The sequence below is a fragment of the Denticeps clupeoides genome, chromosome 20 (assembly GCF_900700375.1).
Source record: "Denticeps clupeoides chromosome 20, fDenClu1.1, whole genome shotgun sequence".
In the NCBI taxonomy this organism is placed as follows: Eukaryota; Metazoa; Chordata; class Actinopteri; order Clupeiformes; family Denticipitidae; genus Denticeps; species Denticeps clupeoides.
In genome coordinates, this window is record NC_041726.1 from 14123580 (window position 1) to 14143248 (window position 19669).

The window sequence follows — 19669 nt, forward strand, 5'->3', positions numbered from 1 at the left end:
CACCCACAACACTAGAGAAGGCTAAAGAAAACCCCGACACACCATCCGACGGCCCAGAAAATGTGATCAGTAAGCCCACTACCTGCATCTCTTTACTTTTCCTTTCAGTTTTCGCATTTTTTCTGTCTATGTTTGTGCCCATTTATTTCTTGTTATCGAGTGTCCAAGTGTCATGCAACTTGTGGTCTCTCACTGGTGTGACTGATAATTATTTTTTTTCTATTTATTTATGTACCGAGGACCAGAGGCGTGACAACAGGTGGGATGACAGAGCATTCTGCAGTGGACAAGCCACGCCCACCCCAGGCCCCCTGCAAAATGCTCTGTCCGTTCAATGTAAACTCTGGAGAAAAAAAAATTACAGAGATGCTTTTCAATTGGCTCATTTAACCCGGGCGTATCCATCAGTGCCTCCTCCACTACACAGCACCCTGCTGCTCACAGTTTACTTCACCACATATTTTGCAGTACCTTTTGCACCTGTTTATCGCATTCTGTAACTAAAAAATTATATTATATGTGTGTGTGTGCGTTTGATCTTCAACCTTCCCAAATTCTCCCACACCACCCCTCTGCTACGTTACCTCCACCGGCTCCCAGTAGCTGCACGCATCAGGTTCAAAATACCGATGCTGGCCTACAAAGCCAAACATGGAGTAGCACCATCCTACCTCACAGCCCTTATTACACCTCGCACTGCACCTCGTATACTCCGAGCCTCCAGTACTGCTCGCCTGGTCCCTCCATCTCTGAAGGTAAAAGGAAGACGCTCATCTAGACTCTTCTTCTCAGCTCAGCTCAAGACCTTCCTCTTTAAAGAATATTTAGATTAACTTGCAACTTTCTTATTGTCGAACTTGTGTACAGAATCTACAACAGAGTGAATAAAAAGATTGTATTCATAGTTGGGGTCCTAGTGAACCAGAATTGATCTCTTCATCGATGGTAACTTGAAAGCACGTTGTAAGTCGCTCTGGATAAGGGCGTCTGCCAAATGCCTTAAATGTAAATGTGTGTGTGTTTGTGTGTGTGTGTTTGTTTTAATTTTTTGATAATTTTGAAAGCCCATTTTAATCCAAAATGTCTTTACTCCACATATAAAAGGATTTTTTTTTCCTGGTCTGAGAGCCTCAGTTTTTCATCTTTTTCTCTTGTCTTTCTTGTCCAGAGCCCTAATTAAACCAGGCAGCAGCTGCTTTCCAGCCAGGCTCCGACAGCAGGGTTCAAAACCTCACAACTGACACACACACACACACACACACACACATCTTAAATATGCTCACACATGGTACATATATATACATGTATTACTGCAGCTCCCAGCCTTAAAGGCCAATAAATGGTGCACACCCACATACATACATATAAGCTGCAGTTTTTCTCTCTCAGAACCCCACATTCAGATTTCTGAGGTTTTGTGTAAACATTCTCATTAATATTAATGTTCAGGGGATCAGGGATTTGAGTTATGCTGGCAACCAACACGACAGACAGATCACAAACAAAAAAATCGTTGAATCTAACTTATCCTAATGACAACGATGCCCTCCTCCACTGCACGTGTCAATGAATAGTTGACGAGTGTGAAACTTTCATGTAACCTTCTACCACCAAGTCTTTTGAATATTTGTCTATACTCACCATCCATAATACACAACATCAGTATCCATAATATTCACCCTGCAAAAAGTAGTGTACTCCACCTACACCCAGTGGGTGCTCCTGCAAGACTAATGGGTTGCCTGGCTCTGCCCCATCGACCTTTGAACTTCTGTGTCCACCTGTGTTCCTCTGTAAACAAACCTGCCTCAAGCATCTCATCTTTCTTTTGCAACTGCCAGTCTTTCCCTGTGGTGAGATTTGTGTGAATGTTTCATGTTTGGTGAACGCTGAAGAAGGTTTCTCATCTTTCTCAGGAGACTGAAGAGGTTTGCATGATTCCTCGCGTCCTCAGGACTTTCCAGTCGAGCTTTATTCTCATTTCAGCTATATTCTGTACATGTTAGACAGTGCATAGTTTAAACAACGTTGCATACTGGGCTATAAAAGTGCACTGCATGACTAACATTTAAGTCAAACAAAACATGGAGACAACAAAGAAGACAGACAGCGCTTAAACCGGTGAAATGAATACCGGAGGTGCAGAGTAAAAAATATGGTGCAAATGCTGCTGTACTATTGCAAGTACTGCTGCAATAGATAATGTGTTCCAAACATAAAAGAGGTAGTGAGTGTGTGTGTGTGTATGTGTGTGTGTCAGTCCAAAAGCCTCCTGATAGGATGCATCACCAGGGGTGTAGCACGAAGTCTCTGCGGGCTCCCTTGCTTTTGATCCAAGCTTTATTTTAGGATTCGAGGGCTCCCCACCCACAACGCCCATCACCATCACCACCTGTTAAGAAAACAGCCCCACTTACAAATGCAAAGCTCTGTGAAGAGTAGTGTGTTGCTCTGAAAAGAGCTTCATTCCCTCTCAGACATCTACACCATGGTGGTGCCTGCATGAGGAAGGTAGGAAAACTCTTTGGCCATCAGTTGAAGTTGAGCTTTATTGTCATTTCAGCTATATACATGTTAGACAGAAAATTCTAGACAGTCTCTCAGGAACCTGGTGCGATTAGACAAAGTTACATACTGACATGTAAAAGTTGCACGACGACAAACTGGGCTACATAAGGTGCAAACAGGGGACACATGCAGTGCAAGAATAAAACATGTAGACAACAAACGCTGTATAACTAGACCCTCTTCACTCAAAAAAAAAAAAAAAAACAGATTAGAAGAGTTTTAGAGGGATTCTGGCAAGAAATCCGTGTTTTTTTGCTCTAGGTACCCAAACATGTGGTTGTTACTTTATGTTTGTCATGGCCTATTTCAGTGCAGCCTGTAAGTACAAAAAAATAAAAAAAACAACACCGCTTCTATTATGTCCGGTGGGTCTATTAGGGAAAAAAAATAGTTCACAGCTATGATTTGTTGGAATGGCACCTAGAGTGGTAGAGAGAGAGTTATCCCTGACACAGGGTTCACCTGCTGGCAAAATATACAAACACAATTTTAAAATCATGCACACCCACACGGATATGGCGACAGGTCATTTTCAGCACACCGTGCAGCTGGCAGAACCGCTCGTAGGTCCCACTGGCACAAAGACAGGAGAGAATGTGAGCACCAGGCTGACAGGGGCAATTTTGGTCAATAGTCAAGAATCTGGTGATGATTTTCCTACGTTTTGACTGAAGCTGGACCATTAACCCTCTCTGGGTGTCAAAAAAAAACAGATTACAATGGACATCTCTGGATGGCTGGACAGTATTAACCAATACAGTTCATATGGAACGGAAACCACCTATACTGAGGTATGATTAATGATATGTAACTGTCACGGACTGCCATCCGGACGGGAGATTACTGTGGACTGAGTGTTTGCATCTGCTGTTATCTGTATAAATCTGCCCTGTTTGTACCATGTCTTCGTTGCGTCATCGCATATGTCCTGTCTGGTGTTACCATGCGTGCTTTGTTTCCATGTTAGTATTAAATCCCCCTTTATGTGTATAAGTTGACCGGTTGCGTCCTCCATTTCCACTCCGGCACCTGCAAACGTGACAGTATCTAAAAAACACCAACAGTTTGCTGAGAAAATCATACAACTACCCCCTTATAATGCACTGTAAGCAGGAAACATTATGCTTTATGTCTCATTTGTCGCCTACATGGATGTACCTGGTGTAAAGCAGACTAAATGGTGCCCTTTCATTGTCACACCTTTATTGCTATAAAAGGTCTGTAAAAGGCATTGTTCTATACTACCATATATTTACCATACTACACTACCATATGAAGTGAAGAGATTGTCATTGTGAAACACAGCACACGGTGACATAACAAAATGGCGCTTGGCCACCACTCCCCCGGTGGGTAAAAAAAAAACCTTTTACTTGTTTTAAGTGAAGTGATGATTTTAATGTGTAAATGCTATATTCTGTGTTATAAGATAATGTGTTAAAATTTAAAAGAGCACCATGCCAGTTTGCATTATAAACCATTATAAAGGTTGCTAATATGAGTAATTATAACCAATTATTACCAATCCCTGTCACCTGCACCACATCACCCAAACACAAAAGGACTCTGTGTGCCACAGCTTGCGCCAAACTAGACAGCGGTAATGTGCCCCGTGTCTGTGCTAGACTGATTGAACTTCCACTTTGTTTCATGTATCCATAAAAGGTTTTGGGGTCCCAATCCCCGTTTTTGTGAATAAAGCAACAATGCAGAAGGTTAGAAGTCAATTTAGACGTTATTATTCGACACAATGCATAGCTCCGTAATAAATATGTGTATAATGCATTATGAAAAGGACATTCGTAGCAATTGTTTATATCATTAATAATTCATAGGACTTGGTAATATAAGAAAAAAATGTTCTGTCCGGCGATATAGCAAATTAGGCATCATTTTAAGAGATGGCAAGAACAGTAAAAAGATCAACAACTCCATTATTAATAGACCTAAACTGTGCTTTATTTAATCCTGGTAGGTATGACCCACACACCGAGTTCACATTATCTCTCATCTTAAAGTTAAAGGTTTGGAATATATCTTTTTCTTCAGTTGTTGCTTTTTCCCTGGTATTTACACAAGCATCTCCAGTCATTATGATGCCAGAAAGATTACGGAAGACAATGTTCTCACCCTGGCCGGCCACTGGAGAATTCTGAACCCATTAAGAAAGATGGTGGATGATGTGACAGCTTGTCTGGCCCTTTGCAGCACGCACTGCGGCAGGACACTCGCCACTCACTGCATTCCACCAGATTTCACACACACGGCCACAGCACCCTGGGACCAAATGTTAGGACAACGGGGGAGGCAGGTGACAAGAGAGCAAACTACAAAAGTCCAGACAAACGCCTACAGCAAGAGTGCTCAGTACTTTCATTGCCATGATTACTCGCCTGAGATATTATCTAATCGCCACATATCACTGTTGTTCTACATCATCAATTTGGGATGAAATTAATGGATTTCATTGAAGTAAATGAACACGAGCTGTTCTGGTGTGGGGTATTGAGTGCGTAGGAGCACAGCACTGGAACTTTAGTTACCCCTTAAAAACCCTTAATAAGTTCATACCAAGATTATTCATGCAATGTAAAGCCTCTTTAAGGGAGCATTCGTAATGTAACAGAGGAAGAGAGAACTTCCCTCACACTCATGTTCCTACTGGTCCCTAACTTCACTCTTGTGACCATGGTGACAAGAAATACCTAACTTCAGACAGTTTTAACCCGGTTTCTGAACAAAAAAACATTTGTGCACCTTTTAACACTTGTTCAATACTTTGCTAAATATAATGTATTAAATATTTAATTAAAATATATTATTATGTTATAAATATATGAAGTGGTTCTACATGCAATTTAGTTAAATAAGTCTCATATTTATATGAGCATTGTGTCAATGCTTGATATGTCTGCTGTGCAGTATTGATTTGATTGATTTGCTCCACGCTTTGACGAAAATTCAAGCCAAGTCAATTAGAACTTAATGACATCAGCCAATTCAATGAGAACTGGATGTACTGATATGTTCTTTCTCTCTGCAAAATAACGTAGTTTGATTATTAAAACGTACATCCAGTATATTCCAAATCATCGTGTTATAAACTAGATAAAGCTTATCAACCCTGCGGTGGACTGGGGCCCTGTACGTTGAGCCTGATAAGGACGGAATGGATTGTGAGTGAGGGATAAAGAAAAAGAATAATTATGGTGAAAGATCTTTATCCTCAATGCTAATGTGCTTTAAAAACAGGAGGTGTGTGTGTGTGTGTGTGTGTGTGTCATAGTAAGCTTTCTACTGCAACTTACAGACCAGTTCTCAGCAGCCTGGCTATGTGCATGATGAGCCTGGCCAAGCGACAGTCATGGCAGAGGCTCATGGGAGGTGTTTCGTTATGCCGACCTGTTGCTGAGAGAGACCAGAATCGATGGCTAATTCACGCAGCGCGCCTGACTCATCATACAGTCTGGTCCGGCTGAGAGCCAGGCTGTGCTGGGAACACATGCGCACACACTACTTACAAAGGCCCGGTGCTAGTCTGTACGGTGTTTAAGGAAATTGTGTTTCCAGCACTCAAAGGTCACTGTAATTGCACAGGGCTTTATTCAGCTGACCTTTGGTGCAACTGCAACATGTCACCTCATCTAGGCTTCTAAAGAAACATCACACAAAAAAAAAGTAATTAAATATCATTTTGAATATTAAAAACTGGAATGTAAAATAATCAAATGCTAAACAGTATGGTAATGAACAATGGTTTTTCCAGAGGTTTTTATGAATATTTCATTTACCAAAATGAAATGTCACAAGATTAAAATCCTTTAGGCTCACATTCATAAAGCTGTGCTGAACTACAGCACAAGGAAAGGCCAATCAATGGAGTCGCTTTGGAAATCTGACATGAAATAATATATGGTCATGTGAGGGGGAGGAAATCAATTTCGTACAGCAGTAAAGAGTGATTCACCAACACACCTAATTAGCCATGCGGTTTAACGTCCAAGCGTAATACCCCGAGTCGGTCAGAATTACGTGACCCTGGGGTGGTCAGGACATTTCTGCCCCCCTCGTCCCAAAGTTATTTTTGCTTCACTTGCTTCATCGTGAGGTGCCTGGAGGTTTACAAGAGAGGCAAAGTGATTACAGTTCAGTTACACCTCACTGGCATTAGAGCATTTTCAATCTTCAATTGAGAAGATAAGTTCATTTCATTTATGGAAAGCATATATGTTTATGGAAAGCACATGTGACAACATATGGTGTATTTTTGTCACCACTATATTTGGAATGATATCTTCACAGTGGCGCTCAGCAGAGGTCTGGCCACTCACTGTCACTTATCCCTGAAATCCATGGGGAGGTCTGGGATTTAACAACAATGATGCATTCTATATTCAGACCACATTACATTTTACAAAGCAGATTGGATGGCGGTCCATAATAACATTCCTGTTGATATTTTATTAACATATTCCAATGGGAAGTTCGCCACCAAGAATATCTGTAAAATGATGATACTGCACTGCTGTTTAATACATGTATTTTGTGAATTTTAAATGTATTCTGAAAGTATTCTGAGCACATTACTTTGTATGTACTGAAACAATATTTTTATCACTGAATACATTTATTGTAATGCAGCCAGTATTTGTCCACCAATACTTGTCTATCTAGATAGGGTTCCAGTCTATCACATAGACAACAGAGACAGTTTAAGAACCAGGAGGAAACCTCTGCAGAAAATGGGAACATACCCAACTGCACGCAGGGAGCAGACTGGAATTGAACCCAGGTTTCCATCCTTGTTGCGAGGCAACAGCGGTAACTTCGCCCTTAGCAGACACACAATCCATAAATCCCTTCCTCACACACAAACGACACAAGATAAGCACGGAGCAAGGATCCAGTCCATCAGTTTTACCACTGGGGAAACGGCATCTCGGCAAATGTCAGCATCTCGGTGTTTTCCTGTCCACACAGGTCCAGCCCAGTGTAACATTACAGCAAATATAGTTTCATCGGCCTTTAGAAAATACGATTCCAGGCATCCAGGCTAAAGATTTCATGTCCAGCAACTGGTGTTAAATTAGCTTATTGTGTGAAGAAGATGGATTTTTGCAGAATGCAGAATCAGTATTTTACTTTAATTGTCCTCTTAAAAGCTCAGGAGTTAAAAGGTTTGGCATGCCTTTTTTAATTTTGCAAATGTTGCATTTATTGAGTGGGTGGTAGAAGCCTAGTGTGTAACCCACTCACCTATGAACCAGATGACTACAAAGTCACAACTTCAACCTCCACTTACTACCAGTGTGTCCCTGAGCAAAACACTTAACCCTGAGGGGACTGTCCCCGTAACTACTGAGGCATAATTGCAAAATGTGAGCGTCGGTTACGTTTACCATGGATCTGAGGTGAGCAGGTCATACATTTGGTGACAATTTATGAAAAGCTTCTCTAGTTTCATATAATGACGAAAAAATGTGTTGGGTCCCACTTTTGTACAATGTTGTTATGAATGTCAACTTGCTAATCTAAATGAACGTAATGTAGCAATGACACATATCCTACCATAAGATAATGTAGCATTGCTTTGTGATGTAGTATAAAATAATACAGTGCAGCATTACAGTGGGCATGCTTTTCATACTTAGCGTGGGGCTTGTTACACAATCAGTCGATACAATCAAACATGCCCCTAGCTTAGTGCGTAGAGCTACGCTAAGCGGAAGTTTAAATATAGCGCCCCTGTTGAAGTGACAGTGACCTAGCAGCAAAGGACCATAAGGTTGAAGGCTCAAATCCACCAACCATCAAGGTGCCTCTGATGTACCCTTAAGCAATCTACCGAACCCATATGATGTTTCCCAGGTGTCCTTTGTGGCTGCCCACTGCTCACAACCGGCTAAATGCAGAGAGACACATTTCAATAATTGGCCTTCTTGGCTGAGATCAAAGTGTAGTATCTGTTTTTTTGTGAATGGAGCGCAGCAGGTCTGTTTTTTTTTTTTTTACTCTTTTAGGTCCCATTAACTGTTTTTATGCGGAATGGGGACCAGTTCCAGGTGGCAGAGAGTGCAGTTGTGCAGGACTTTCCAGTTGTCAACCCTTCAAAAGCAACAGAAGCCAGTCCATTAGGGCCAATGGAGGACGGATCTCCACAGGAAGAGCATCCTCAGCACATGGAAGCATGGCCTACTAGTGGATGAGTAGATACTATGTCCCCCATTGAGGTTGGAAGGATCCGCAACTGGTGAATCTTACGGAGAATTACCCTCTTCTGAATGTGAGCGGATGGCAGTAGCTCCACCCTTAGATCCGGTGGTAAGAATCCACAACGTGGTCTGTTTTCACCGAAAGTGGATCAGTGATGCCATTTTTTCTGTTCATTACACCAGGACCTTTTCCACATTTGAAACTTCATCACTCCTAATAAATATTATGTTTTTTGCTGATGATGTATGGTATTTGGTATTGATGATGTATGATATATGGTATTTATTTTTTAGTGTTAGGTGTTAAAGAGGCGAGTGGTCTGGGATGTTTAAGATTTGTAGGTGATAGTTAAGTTACATACTACTTTTAGAAGAACATATTTTTATGGATAATTATTTATTCATTACTAGTGGATGAGGATTTAAGGGGTGGTGGTAGCCTAGTGGGTAACACACTCGCCTATGAACCAGAAGACCCAGGTTCAAATCCCACTTACTACTATCGTGTCCCTGAGCAAGACACATAAGTTGCTCCAGGGGGGACTGTCCCTGTAACTACAGATTGTAAGTCGCTCTGGTTAAGGGTGTCTGATAAATGCTGTAAATGTAAAAATGATTCAATCATAAAAATTGATTTAATAATTATTTTATGCATGCATTATGGACATTTAGTGGTAATTTTGAAATGTTGTAAGGGTTTGTGTTTTTTGCAATACTTAATTTTTTTTTTATTAAATAAAGGAACAAAATGCAGGGGACACATTTTGTTGAGAATGACAAATAATCATCTATACTATTACAGTGTAAGATAACGTAACATATTGTGTAGTGTCACATTGCTTAGCGTAATGTAATGTAACGTTACATAGCATAACCTGGAATATCTAAGATAATGTTAGAAAAACAAATAGGTCCAAGCTAAGGATGTTCTACATCTCACCCATGCTGATAAGAAATCCATCAGAGGCACCCGATATATAAAGGAATTCCTTTAAGTGTATGTAATTGTGAGGCAGAAAAAAAACATCTCCTCCCATTTAGATCATGGAACAGACCAAGACACGTTTCTTTTCCTCTTCATTAGTGGCCTGAAAAGAAGGAGATGAGATTAAGATCGAGAGAGAGGGATTACGCCATCTGCCCGCCTTTCAAACCGCCTCAGGTTGTTCAGTCCAGTCGGCCCAGCGTAGGCCAGGGGAAACAAGTGAGGAGGTGCCGCATCCCCTCCCATCCCGTCTCAGACATCTGTACACATATGGCTTCGCTGAGGTGAATTAATCGCCAGCTGGCTAAAAGCCAGCCCATCACAGGGGATCCGGGAATGAAAAATTCATTCACGTCCTCCCGGTTCCATTAATTCGCGAGTGATTGACATTTCGTTTCTGCGGCACGCTTCTTACCTGTGGTGAGTTTGGTGGAGGGGTCGGGTTGCTTTTTGTTCTCGAAAGAGACAAAAACTCGGGACTGCTGTGGGCCGTGCCCTTTATGCTCGGCTTGCTTTTGTGTTTTCTGCGCCATCATTTACTCGCTGGACAGCAGTGTGTTTCACTCGGAAGGCTCAGATGCCATACACCTTGACAGCCGCCCTTACGGGTTCTGAAGCAGACCTGAAAACTGCTGAAATATCTCCGAGGTAAGCTGAGGCAGAACGGGCAGAAGTAGCAACACCAAGCTTGAAATGCATTTGCAGTACGTTTAACAGTACGGAAACCATATGAGCGGTGCCATTATCTCCATTATTAGCTGTGATAAAGAGGCAGCTGTTGTGTGAATCCAGGAAGAGTAGGCATCACTGGATTGTTGAAAATCAATCGAATTAATTGAACAGGTCTGCCTTCTGTCCTCCCGCCATCTTCGCGGACAAAGATCGCTGCGCCGCGCCCTAATATTGCACGGCCATTAAAGCAGAGCAAATTGATTTATGACTTTAGCTTGTGTTTGTTTTTTGGGCAATAAGGACCTCACTTGCCCCAACGAACGGCCGCGCGGCGTTCAAATAAAACCCGAATGATAAAACCGCATTCATTCCGGCTCCAACGCAGCGGCAGGAACGACTGCGGGAGCGTTCAACCTGACAAGGCTCTCCGCGCGAGTCCTGATAGCGCGCTAATGAGGCCCCATTGTTGTCCTGCTCCATTTCCACACTGGATTATTCAATGGATCAAACTCCTTAAATGCTCTCCCTCCGTTTAAGTCTATTTCACACTCTAATGGCCTGTTATAAGAGAGGACTGAGACAGTGACCGACTGTTGGAGCAACAGAGAATCGGCATCAGATTCATTAGAGGGTCCTTTCGGTGTCCCTGGCCTACCTCAAGGCAGCTTGTTTCAGCATTTGTTCTAGAAGACTGATGGATGATTCTAGCAGTCACCTTCAAAAATGATTATATTTACATATCATTATCTTCCATTGTCTTCTATTTTTGAGAGTTACAGTCATTCTTAATATAAACCCCATTACTAACACAAACTGGTTTGTGGAATATATGATTTTACTAAATTTGGCCCTTTTCACACATTGAAATCTGTATGGACTGCTGAGATAAAAAGCTGTCATGGTCCTGTTTATTAAATTAGTTTTACGATTATAATAGCTTGATTTAAATTTTATGGAAGCAGCTGAGAAGCTTTTGAGATCTATTATAAGGGTAGGTTGTCTTTGGCATGGCTTTAGTGGACGTTCTAAAATTACTAACAGAAGAATTAATTACCAGGTTTCACGAATATAAGATGTCCCTGCCAGGAAGCTTTCACATTCTTTTGCTCAATTGCTTGGGTCATATCATCAACTGTTAAAAACACATAGGGCACCAGAGCCTTTTATTTCTAGTCATTTGGAAGCCTCACTCCGGAATGCAGGTCCTGTAACCTTCACGTCAGTCACTTTGATTTGAAGCGACTTATTCACAACGACGTACAACATGCTTTCAAGTTACCATCGATGAAGAGATCAATTCCGGTTCATTAGGACCCCAACTTTGAATACAATTGTTTTATTCACTCTGTTGTAGGTTCTGTACACAAGTCAGACAATAAGAAGTCTACAAGTTAATCTAAATATTCTCTAAAGAGGAAGGTCTTGAGCTGTCGTTTGAAGGTGCTCAGTGACTGAGCTGTTCTGACCTCGAGGGGAAGTTCATTCCACCACCGAGGGGCCAAGATGGAGAAGAGTCTAGATGAGTGTCTTCCTCGTACCTTCAGAGATGGAGGGACCAGGCGAGCAGTACTGGAGGCTCGGAGTATATGAGGTGCAGTGCGAGGTGTAATAAGGGCTGTGAGGTAGGATGGTGCTACTCCATGTTTGGCTTTGTAGGCCAGCATCAGTATTTTGAACCTGATGCGTGCAGCTACTGGGAGCCAGTGGAGGGAACGTAGCAGAGGGGTGGTATGGGAGAATTTGGAGAACTTACTACATTCTTACAACATTGTAATCTAAACATGATCTAGTTGGATGGACTAGATAGATTAGATCAGATGAATTCCATCAATAAACAGATATATTTATATACTTTTAAAACATGTACTGCAACCACCCAGCAGGGGCACTAGACCTGTGTTGTAGTTAACAGTGTCAGAACAGCCCAGATGTGTAGAGAGATCACTGCTACAATTTGATGTTTTTGGCAGCGACAAAACCAAACATGGGCAGCAACGAAGACATAAAAAGGCACAACATTTTTGGCTGAAATTATGTTGTCTGTTCGCTCAAATCATGTTAGTGGTATAGCTGAGAATGATAAGATTTTTAACACAACACAACACAAATGGATCGATTGCGAGTCCTTCTGACCCACAGGTGTCACTGCCTTAGACGGGCTGATTTGGATCACTATTTGAAGTTGTGTTTTTGCTTCACGTTCGTCTCCTGCATTCTTACATTATTTTTTTTGTGTGCTTGTGGCCATTGTGTCAGGTTTGTTACAATTTATTAAAAACTCGTCCATCCTCCCGCTCGGCACGACTCGGGTCTTACCGTTAAAGCAACACTAATCAATATTTAAGTCGCAGTGACGCTCACAATAGGCTCACAGGCTTGTGGGCTTCTTCTCGTCCTGCTGAGCATGGACTGCGTTCTTCAGCGCCATGCCTTCAAATGACATTTACATGTACAGTTAACTTACGCAAGAACTGACACTTACACACCAGCCAGAATAACTTGTAAACGCCGGTACGTACTGGAACATCACAGGCCCGGTGTAAGTTGCGTGCCGTCATTGTCTCGTCCTTCGTGGAATTTGCTCCTCGCCGCCTCGCGTTGCCGCATTGTGGATGTGCCGGACTAATTAAGCCGAAGTCATTGTCCTCAGAAGCGGCAGGGCGTCGAAAGGAAAAGAGAACGGAAAAGGATCGGTGGCATTTGCTCTCGAGCTGTTGTCACTCCCGCTGGCCTGCAGCCGGTATATGGTATATTCCTTTATCGTGCCAAGCATCTCATTTTAATTTACCCAAAGAATGTAGTGCGCTGAAAGGGCACTACATAAACAATTTGTTGGCGCCCTTGACAGTAAAATTTGTAGTAATCAGATTTGACAATTAATTCATTTTTCTACTCTACAGCTTTGCGGAAATGTACATGAATTCGGTCAACGTTAAATTGTTCCTGCGTCCTCTCTTTGGTGACGTGACGAGACTAAAATATCCTGGCAAGGCAGCCTACCTGCAGCCTGGCAAAATGCCTTCCGAGGAAGTGCGGGGGGGCTGGATTTTGTGCAGATACGAGCGACGACCCGAAAGGAACAACGCGCAACGGTTTCGTGTCAAATGTCAAATGATCCCATGTTTCCTGGACTCGGCACGTTGGCTATAATAGGCATAATGGCCCTTAATTACTCAAAGCATTTCATCTCAAGCAGCCGCGGGAACCCCGGAACATTGTGTCCTTGACGGCTGCATTCATTTCTCTCTGCAGCAGCTCCCCGTCTCCTTCGGCGCTCTTATTACCGGCGTGGAAGCTGGCCACTGGCTCACCGCCGTCCTCGTCCTCCCAAGGCTTTCGAAGCGCAGCACGAGCCGCGATTTCGCGGGTCTGATGGTGCGGCCGGAGCTTTGAGCGTGAAATTGCAATGACGACTCTGGCCATTTGGGAGTTGGGTTGGCTTTTTTTTTTTTTTTTTTTTTTTTTTAAACCACAGAAGCTTTTCGCGGTGACCAGGCTAAGAAGCAACGGCCGGACAGCAACGCGCAGAGTTTAGTGTGACCTGAAGCGACCTGTGTAGAAAAAATTCGCCTCCACTACGCAACGGCAAAAACGATTATGGCCTTTTATGAGCTTTATTTTTTGGGCTTTATTTAGAATGTGAATGTGACAGAAATAATTGCACACCACATAAAAGGTACTTAGTTCCTCTTCAAATTCTACAGATAACAGTTTTTAGTCTATTTATTTATGTAAATCCTATAGACGCCTCAGACCTTACACTAGCAAACATGCCCCATGCACATGAATAAAAGAGCCTTTATAAGTTTAATGGAAAATAACAATTGGACCCATGTGCTATTTTTCATTCCTTTTATTTGTGTGTGTGTGTGTGTGTGTGTGTGTGTGTGTGTATATATATAAATTCATCTCTTCTGTGAAAAAAAAAAATAGTATTAGTCCGTCTGGCACCCTTTTGTGCACCATGTGACACCTTCTCTTCTGTTTAATCAGCCATCGGTGGCACACATGAATCCATGGTGCACACGACTGGCCATTTACACTTTATAAATGACAAATGACACGATCTGAATGGCAAGATGACTTAAAGGGACCCTGGCCTGGCTGTGCCATGCTCAGTGACGTGGACCTGGGACAACCGCGGCTAAAAAGCGACAGTAATGGGAAGGAGTAATCTGTCTGCATGCTAAGTAAGGGTGGGGAACGTTGGGCTGGTTATAAAATTCTCCCATAATTTGTCCGCTGCCGACCGCACTGGAATATCTGCGGCGTGTATCGGTGACACCTGTGACTTCTACTCTTCTCGCCGGAGAACCCTGATGGTCCGATCTTTTTATATCCTGTACTTTATCTGCACACAAGCACACGTCAGGCATGACAAGTAAGCATATTTAAATGATCTGAGGGGCGTTGCCAAGGTGAAGGATGCAGAGCTTATCTGGTAGGTGCGAGACGGTACGAGGTGAGAGAACCGGATCGCCGGGAGAACAATGTGCGATCCCAGGTGGAGGAAAGATTACACAGCCCATGTAAAAAGCCCAGTTTTATCAGTAACCTATAAGGGCACACACATGAATAGCACAATAACTATAGCGTATGTACAATTCATCATCAACGACAATGTCCCAAAATGGCCATTGTTGGAGAGCATGTGAAAGCACTGAGCCAGAAGCCACTTGTGAACCTGTCAGAATGGTGGCCCTTGGATGAGAGTCTAATCTGTCCATTTATAACAACTGGATATAAAATCCTACTCATGAGCTCATTACAGATACCCCCCCAGTACTGTGATAGAATATTATTTTATAACCAGGCTTGCCATGACACGGCGATGCGTACATTAAAAAAAAAATTACAAATACTTTCCAGAATGCATCTGCACACGCTTGCAGAATACTTTGAACTACTTTTAAGGAATACTATGAGCAGCACTGTGGTCTTGTCGTGAGATCACTGATTATAAGACTCACGGATCTGATTAAAACACGTTCATGTGTGAGTTTTTTGGAACCTATAGACCAAGACTGCAGACTCTAGACGTGAAGAGTAAAACCACCGACGAGCCATTTCTGTCTTTTACAGTCCACCTCACTGATCCTCTTCTCTGTATAAAGATAGGAAGATGGAGCGGGTTCGTATGAAATCCGATATATAAAAGGTGAACTGGTGTTGATCTGTGTGGATTTTTAAATTGTTTTCTGGCGCTTTTAGGGCAGAAAGTAGTCGGGAAATCGCAGAAGAACAAGTCGGGTACTCACGGGTGCCATCGAAGCGGGTGGCGATGGTGTCGAGGAAGGTGTTCTGCGGGGCCAGCAGACCCCTCATCACCGGCATCCTGGTCCGGGCGGACTGGGTCCTCCTGCCCCGGCGCCCCGCGGCCGTCTGCTCCTCCTCAGAGACGAAGCCGGGCAGGAACCGGGAGGTGCCGGGGGCGCATCCGAGCCCCTGGAGGAGCGCCCCGATCCGGGAAACGCGCGGCTCCACCTTGGCGACGGGGCTGCGACCACATCCCTCAAGGAAACGGCATCGCGGGTCGTGACCCCCGGGCTCTCATCCCCCCTCCAGCGAGTACTTTTCTTTGTTTGTAATACAATTTTTTTTTAAATGTATATCTATATATAGTAAAGAAATATTGTGGGAGGGGAATGAAAGCAGCACCTGAGCTGTTGCTGAGTTTACGGTCCTGATGCTGCGCGCGCTCTCTCTCTCTCTCTCTCTCTCTCTCTCGCTCGCTCGCTCGCTCTGTTTTTCCCAGTTACATCACGTGTTTATCCTGGGGACTTTCACCGAGCCCGATGCTCCCCGATCACTCGGTTGTGTTGTGGACCAGCGACAGTCCGGCGGGGGAGAAGGTGGTGATGATCCGAACACCAGCACTGCCTGCAGTTAACATTCTTTTTAGGCTGTTTTCCATTTGCAATAAAAAGGTTAGATTAGGCTCAGATTAGGTTTAATCCTGTCCTGACGTGTTACAGAAAATGAAATGTCTTCTGCATGCTTTGCCTTCAGAAAGCCTCTCTCTCTCTCTCTCTCTCTTCACTAGAAAAGGCTGACATACAAAAAAAAAAGAAAGAAAGAAAGAAAGAAAGAAATTGAAACATGAACTGGAGATTCCTGCAGCAAATGAGTGGCTGGTTTGTTATGGGGGAGGACGGGTGAGGGCTCAGGCCGGTGGTGTTGAAGGTGGGGGATTCAGACATTCTGGTCCATATGTACAGAGTTTACAGTGTACGTTTGGATGTTCAGATAAAATGACCGCATCTGTTGTCACGTCTTTCTTCTTTTTGCACGTTACCGTCACAGTAGGGCGAAGATTACAGAAATGCAGCGATGGAAGAGAATTATTAAAGAGCATGGACACCAGCATAAGCCAGCATTCTGATAAAAAAAAATATGAATTAACATTTAGAAGTGTCATTATTCTTGTTTTAGTCATTTTCCCCGTTGAACCCTGCAGAGTTGTCATATTTCACAACAGAGTATAACTGCAGTCTTCCTGGAGAGGCCTTTGAGCTCCTCAGAGTAGACAGCGCCATCTTTCTGCTGTCGGATGAGGCTGCAGCTGGACAACTAATCGGCCACAACATTGAAACCACCAGTCTAATATTGTGTAAGTCCCCTCCTCCTTCTCCTTCTTCTCCACCCATTCCCTCCTTCGGCTGCTCCCGTTGGGGGTCACCACAGTGGTCTGGTTGTCTAGTGGAATGGACGCCACTAGACCTCTGAAGTTAAGCTGTGGTATCTGACAAAAAGATGTTAGCACCACATTTCTCTAGTTCTGTAATTTACGAGGTGGCGCCTCCTCCAGCACATCCCACAGACAATCGTTAGGCAAATTTGGTGGGAAAGTGACACTTTTTAAACCATTTTGCAATGTAGCTAGGTGTTGTCACCTTCACCATCATGGTTCCTTCATTTTATGTGGTCAGTGTCAACGTAACATCTGCTTGAATCTAGTACCCGCGGTCTCCCAATTGAACATAACCCCACACTGCACCAGACTCCTGCATTTATCTCTTCCACAGGTAAACATGAATCATCAGGCCAGACCTCCTTCCGTTGCTGCACCGCCAATTTCTGAAGCTCACGTGCCAGTTGTAGGTGCCTTGGACAGAGTAGAATGACGTCTCTGTCATTTTACATTACATTTACGGTATTTGGCAGAGCAGTACTGGTGATTCGGAGAGTGTGAGTTGCAGTGCAAGGTATGTAAAGGGCTCTGAGGTAGGATGGTGCTACCCCATGTTTGGATCTGGGGGGGTGGGAGAATTTAGGAAGGTGCTGCTGCAATCTGTATTAGTTGTAGAGGCCGAATGGCAGTCAGAGGTAGACCAGCTAGAAGGGAGTTGCAGTAATCCAGTCGTGAGATAACTAAGGACTGAGCCAGTATCTGGGTGGTCTGTGTTGACAGATAATGGCGGATTCGTCTGATAGAGAAGGAATCTACATGAGTGGGAAAAATTGGTGATGTGAGTCGAGAAGAAGAGTTGGTTGTCTATAGTTACTTTCATGACACCATCCTACCTCAGAGCCCTTATTATACCTCGCACTGCACCTCACACTCTCCGACCCTCCAGTACTGCTCACCTGAAACATGAAATAATGGTGAAACATTATTTTAATACGCGGTATACCGTGTATTCTGTTGTACTGACAATAAACCAATCTTGAACACGTCAAAAGTTCATCAGATGGTCCTTCCATGGACCACTTTTGGTTGGTATTAATCACTGTTTAACGGAAACACCCCTGCTGTTTGGAGATGGTTTGACCCGGTTGTCTTTCCATCGTTTTCAGTTCTTCATTATAGTTACCCAGCCCTCCACAGTTTTACATGTTATCATTAGTTCACCTTCATCACCTGCAAGATCTAACTGTTCACTTGCTGCCTAATATATCCTCCTACTGACAGCTGCCGACAGAACCAGATAATCAATGTCTTATTCACACTGATTGGTGTAGTGTGAAGGATCGTGGCTTTTTCTCGCTTTCTACAGTGTACCGCTCTCTGATTCCCCACAGACACTGCCGACTGCTCTAAACTGCTGTCTTCAAAGTCAGCATCTACTAAAGGCAGTTGGATATTACCAGTAGTAGGATTTTAGCCTCTGGAAGGTTCCAAAATACTATTGTAATCTATGGGTCAATATATTTTTACATGACTTTAGTCCTGCTTTTATATATATATATATATATATACACACACACACACACACACACACACACACACACATATATACATACACACACACACACACACACACATACATACATACATATATATAATGTACACACTGTACAAAAGGACTAGAAACTAGGCTGAAAAAAAACACCTTCAGCCAGCTGGGGTCAGCCCGGGGGTTAAGATGGTGTAATGGAAAGTACATTATCGAATGAGGCCAGGTGCAAACTGGGAAACAGATATTAAAAATGTAATCGAGTTAAATTCATGCTTTGCTCGTTGTACAGTTCACAGAGCTTTTTGTTCCATTTGCTTTATTTCTGAAGAATAAGACAATGAAGGTGAAGAGGCTGTGGTTCGACTGTCGTGGAGATGCAGGGGGATGAAATAACAAGAGTCACCAGGGAGCTGATAATACAGATCAGCTGCACAGGTAAATCCTGCTGTGTGTGTTTGCGTCCTCCCTCTCCTCGACCCTCATTAGCTCCCTGCCGCTGGAGATCATTCCCCTCGGCGCAAGTCATGCCTCGATTGAAGAACAAGGCACCTTTTCATATGCCTGTATATACACGTGAGCCCCCGATTCCGGTGAGGTCAGTGAGGCCCACCAGAGGGCGCGCGGAGAACCACGCCCTGGACAAACCGCAAGAGCTCCACACCCACGTCACCAGGCAGTATAAAAGGGCAGAACAAGGCAGAAACATTTGCGAACTCATTCGTTGACTTGTCTCGCGTTTGCTGTAAGCCCTACCTCGATTTCACGCCGACCGGATTGTCGACGTTGCCGACCGTTTTCTTCCGTACGCCGACCCCGAACTTACTCCAGCACGGCGTCCACGAGTAAAAGCCTTCTGCCTTCCTGATCCATTACTCTGGGGTGGGTGCCGCCTCTACCCTCCCCGAGAGAAGCCGCCAGCTGCTACTGCGCCCCACGTACCCCATAATCATAGGAAAAAGGTTTCTTTTTATACTTCAACATGCTGAATACTAAGGGTCTAAATTAACATGTTTGAGTTCATCAGTTATCCACAACCACTGTTGCCTAAAGGT

At 43.5% G+C, this 19669-nt stretch overlaps 1 protein-coding gene and 1 long non-coding RNA gene across 4 annotated transcripts in view; one reads left to right on the forward strand and one right to left on the reverse strand.

Moving 5' to 3' along the window:
- The window catches only part of kcnh3 (potassium voltage-gated channel, subfamily H (eag-related), member 3), a 105767-nt gene extending 89650 nt beyond the window's left edge, over window positions 1-16117 (reverse strand). Inside the window, exons 1-2 of one of the 2 annotated variants that reach the window (XM_028963184.1) lie at window positions 16096-16117; window positions 15696-16013 (exon numbers count right to left, since the gene is read on the reverse strand). In XM_028963184.1, coding sequence (XP_028819017.1) covers window positions 15696-15771 — 76 coding nt within the window. In that variant the 5' untranslated portion in view covers window positions 15772-16013; window positions 16096-16117. Of the gene's footprint in view, window positions 1-12956; window positions 13133-15695; window positions 16014-16095 lie in introns of those variants that run through there. The other variant, XM_028963185.1, reaches the window with a different exon arrangement.
- On the forward strand, window positions 15269-19054 carry LOC114769876 (uncharacterized). Of its 2 annotated transcripts, XR_003743280.1 has the most exons (6): window positions 15269-15568; window positions 15649-16005; window positions 16193-16364; window positions 16481-16620; window positions 16741-17047; window positions 18946-19054. It is a non-coding gene; the product is annotated as an uncharacterized LOC114769876 (long non-coding RNA). The 2 variants fall into 2 exon arrangements; XR_003743279.1 differs by having other exon boundaries at window positions 15271-15568; window positions 16481-17047.
- Window positions 19055-19669: the final 615 nt, after the last annotated feature.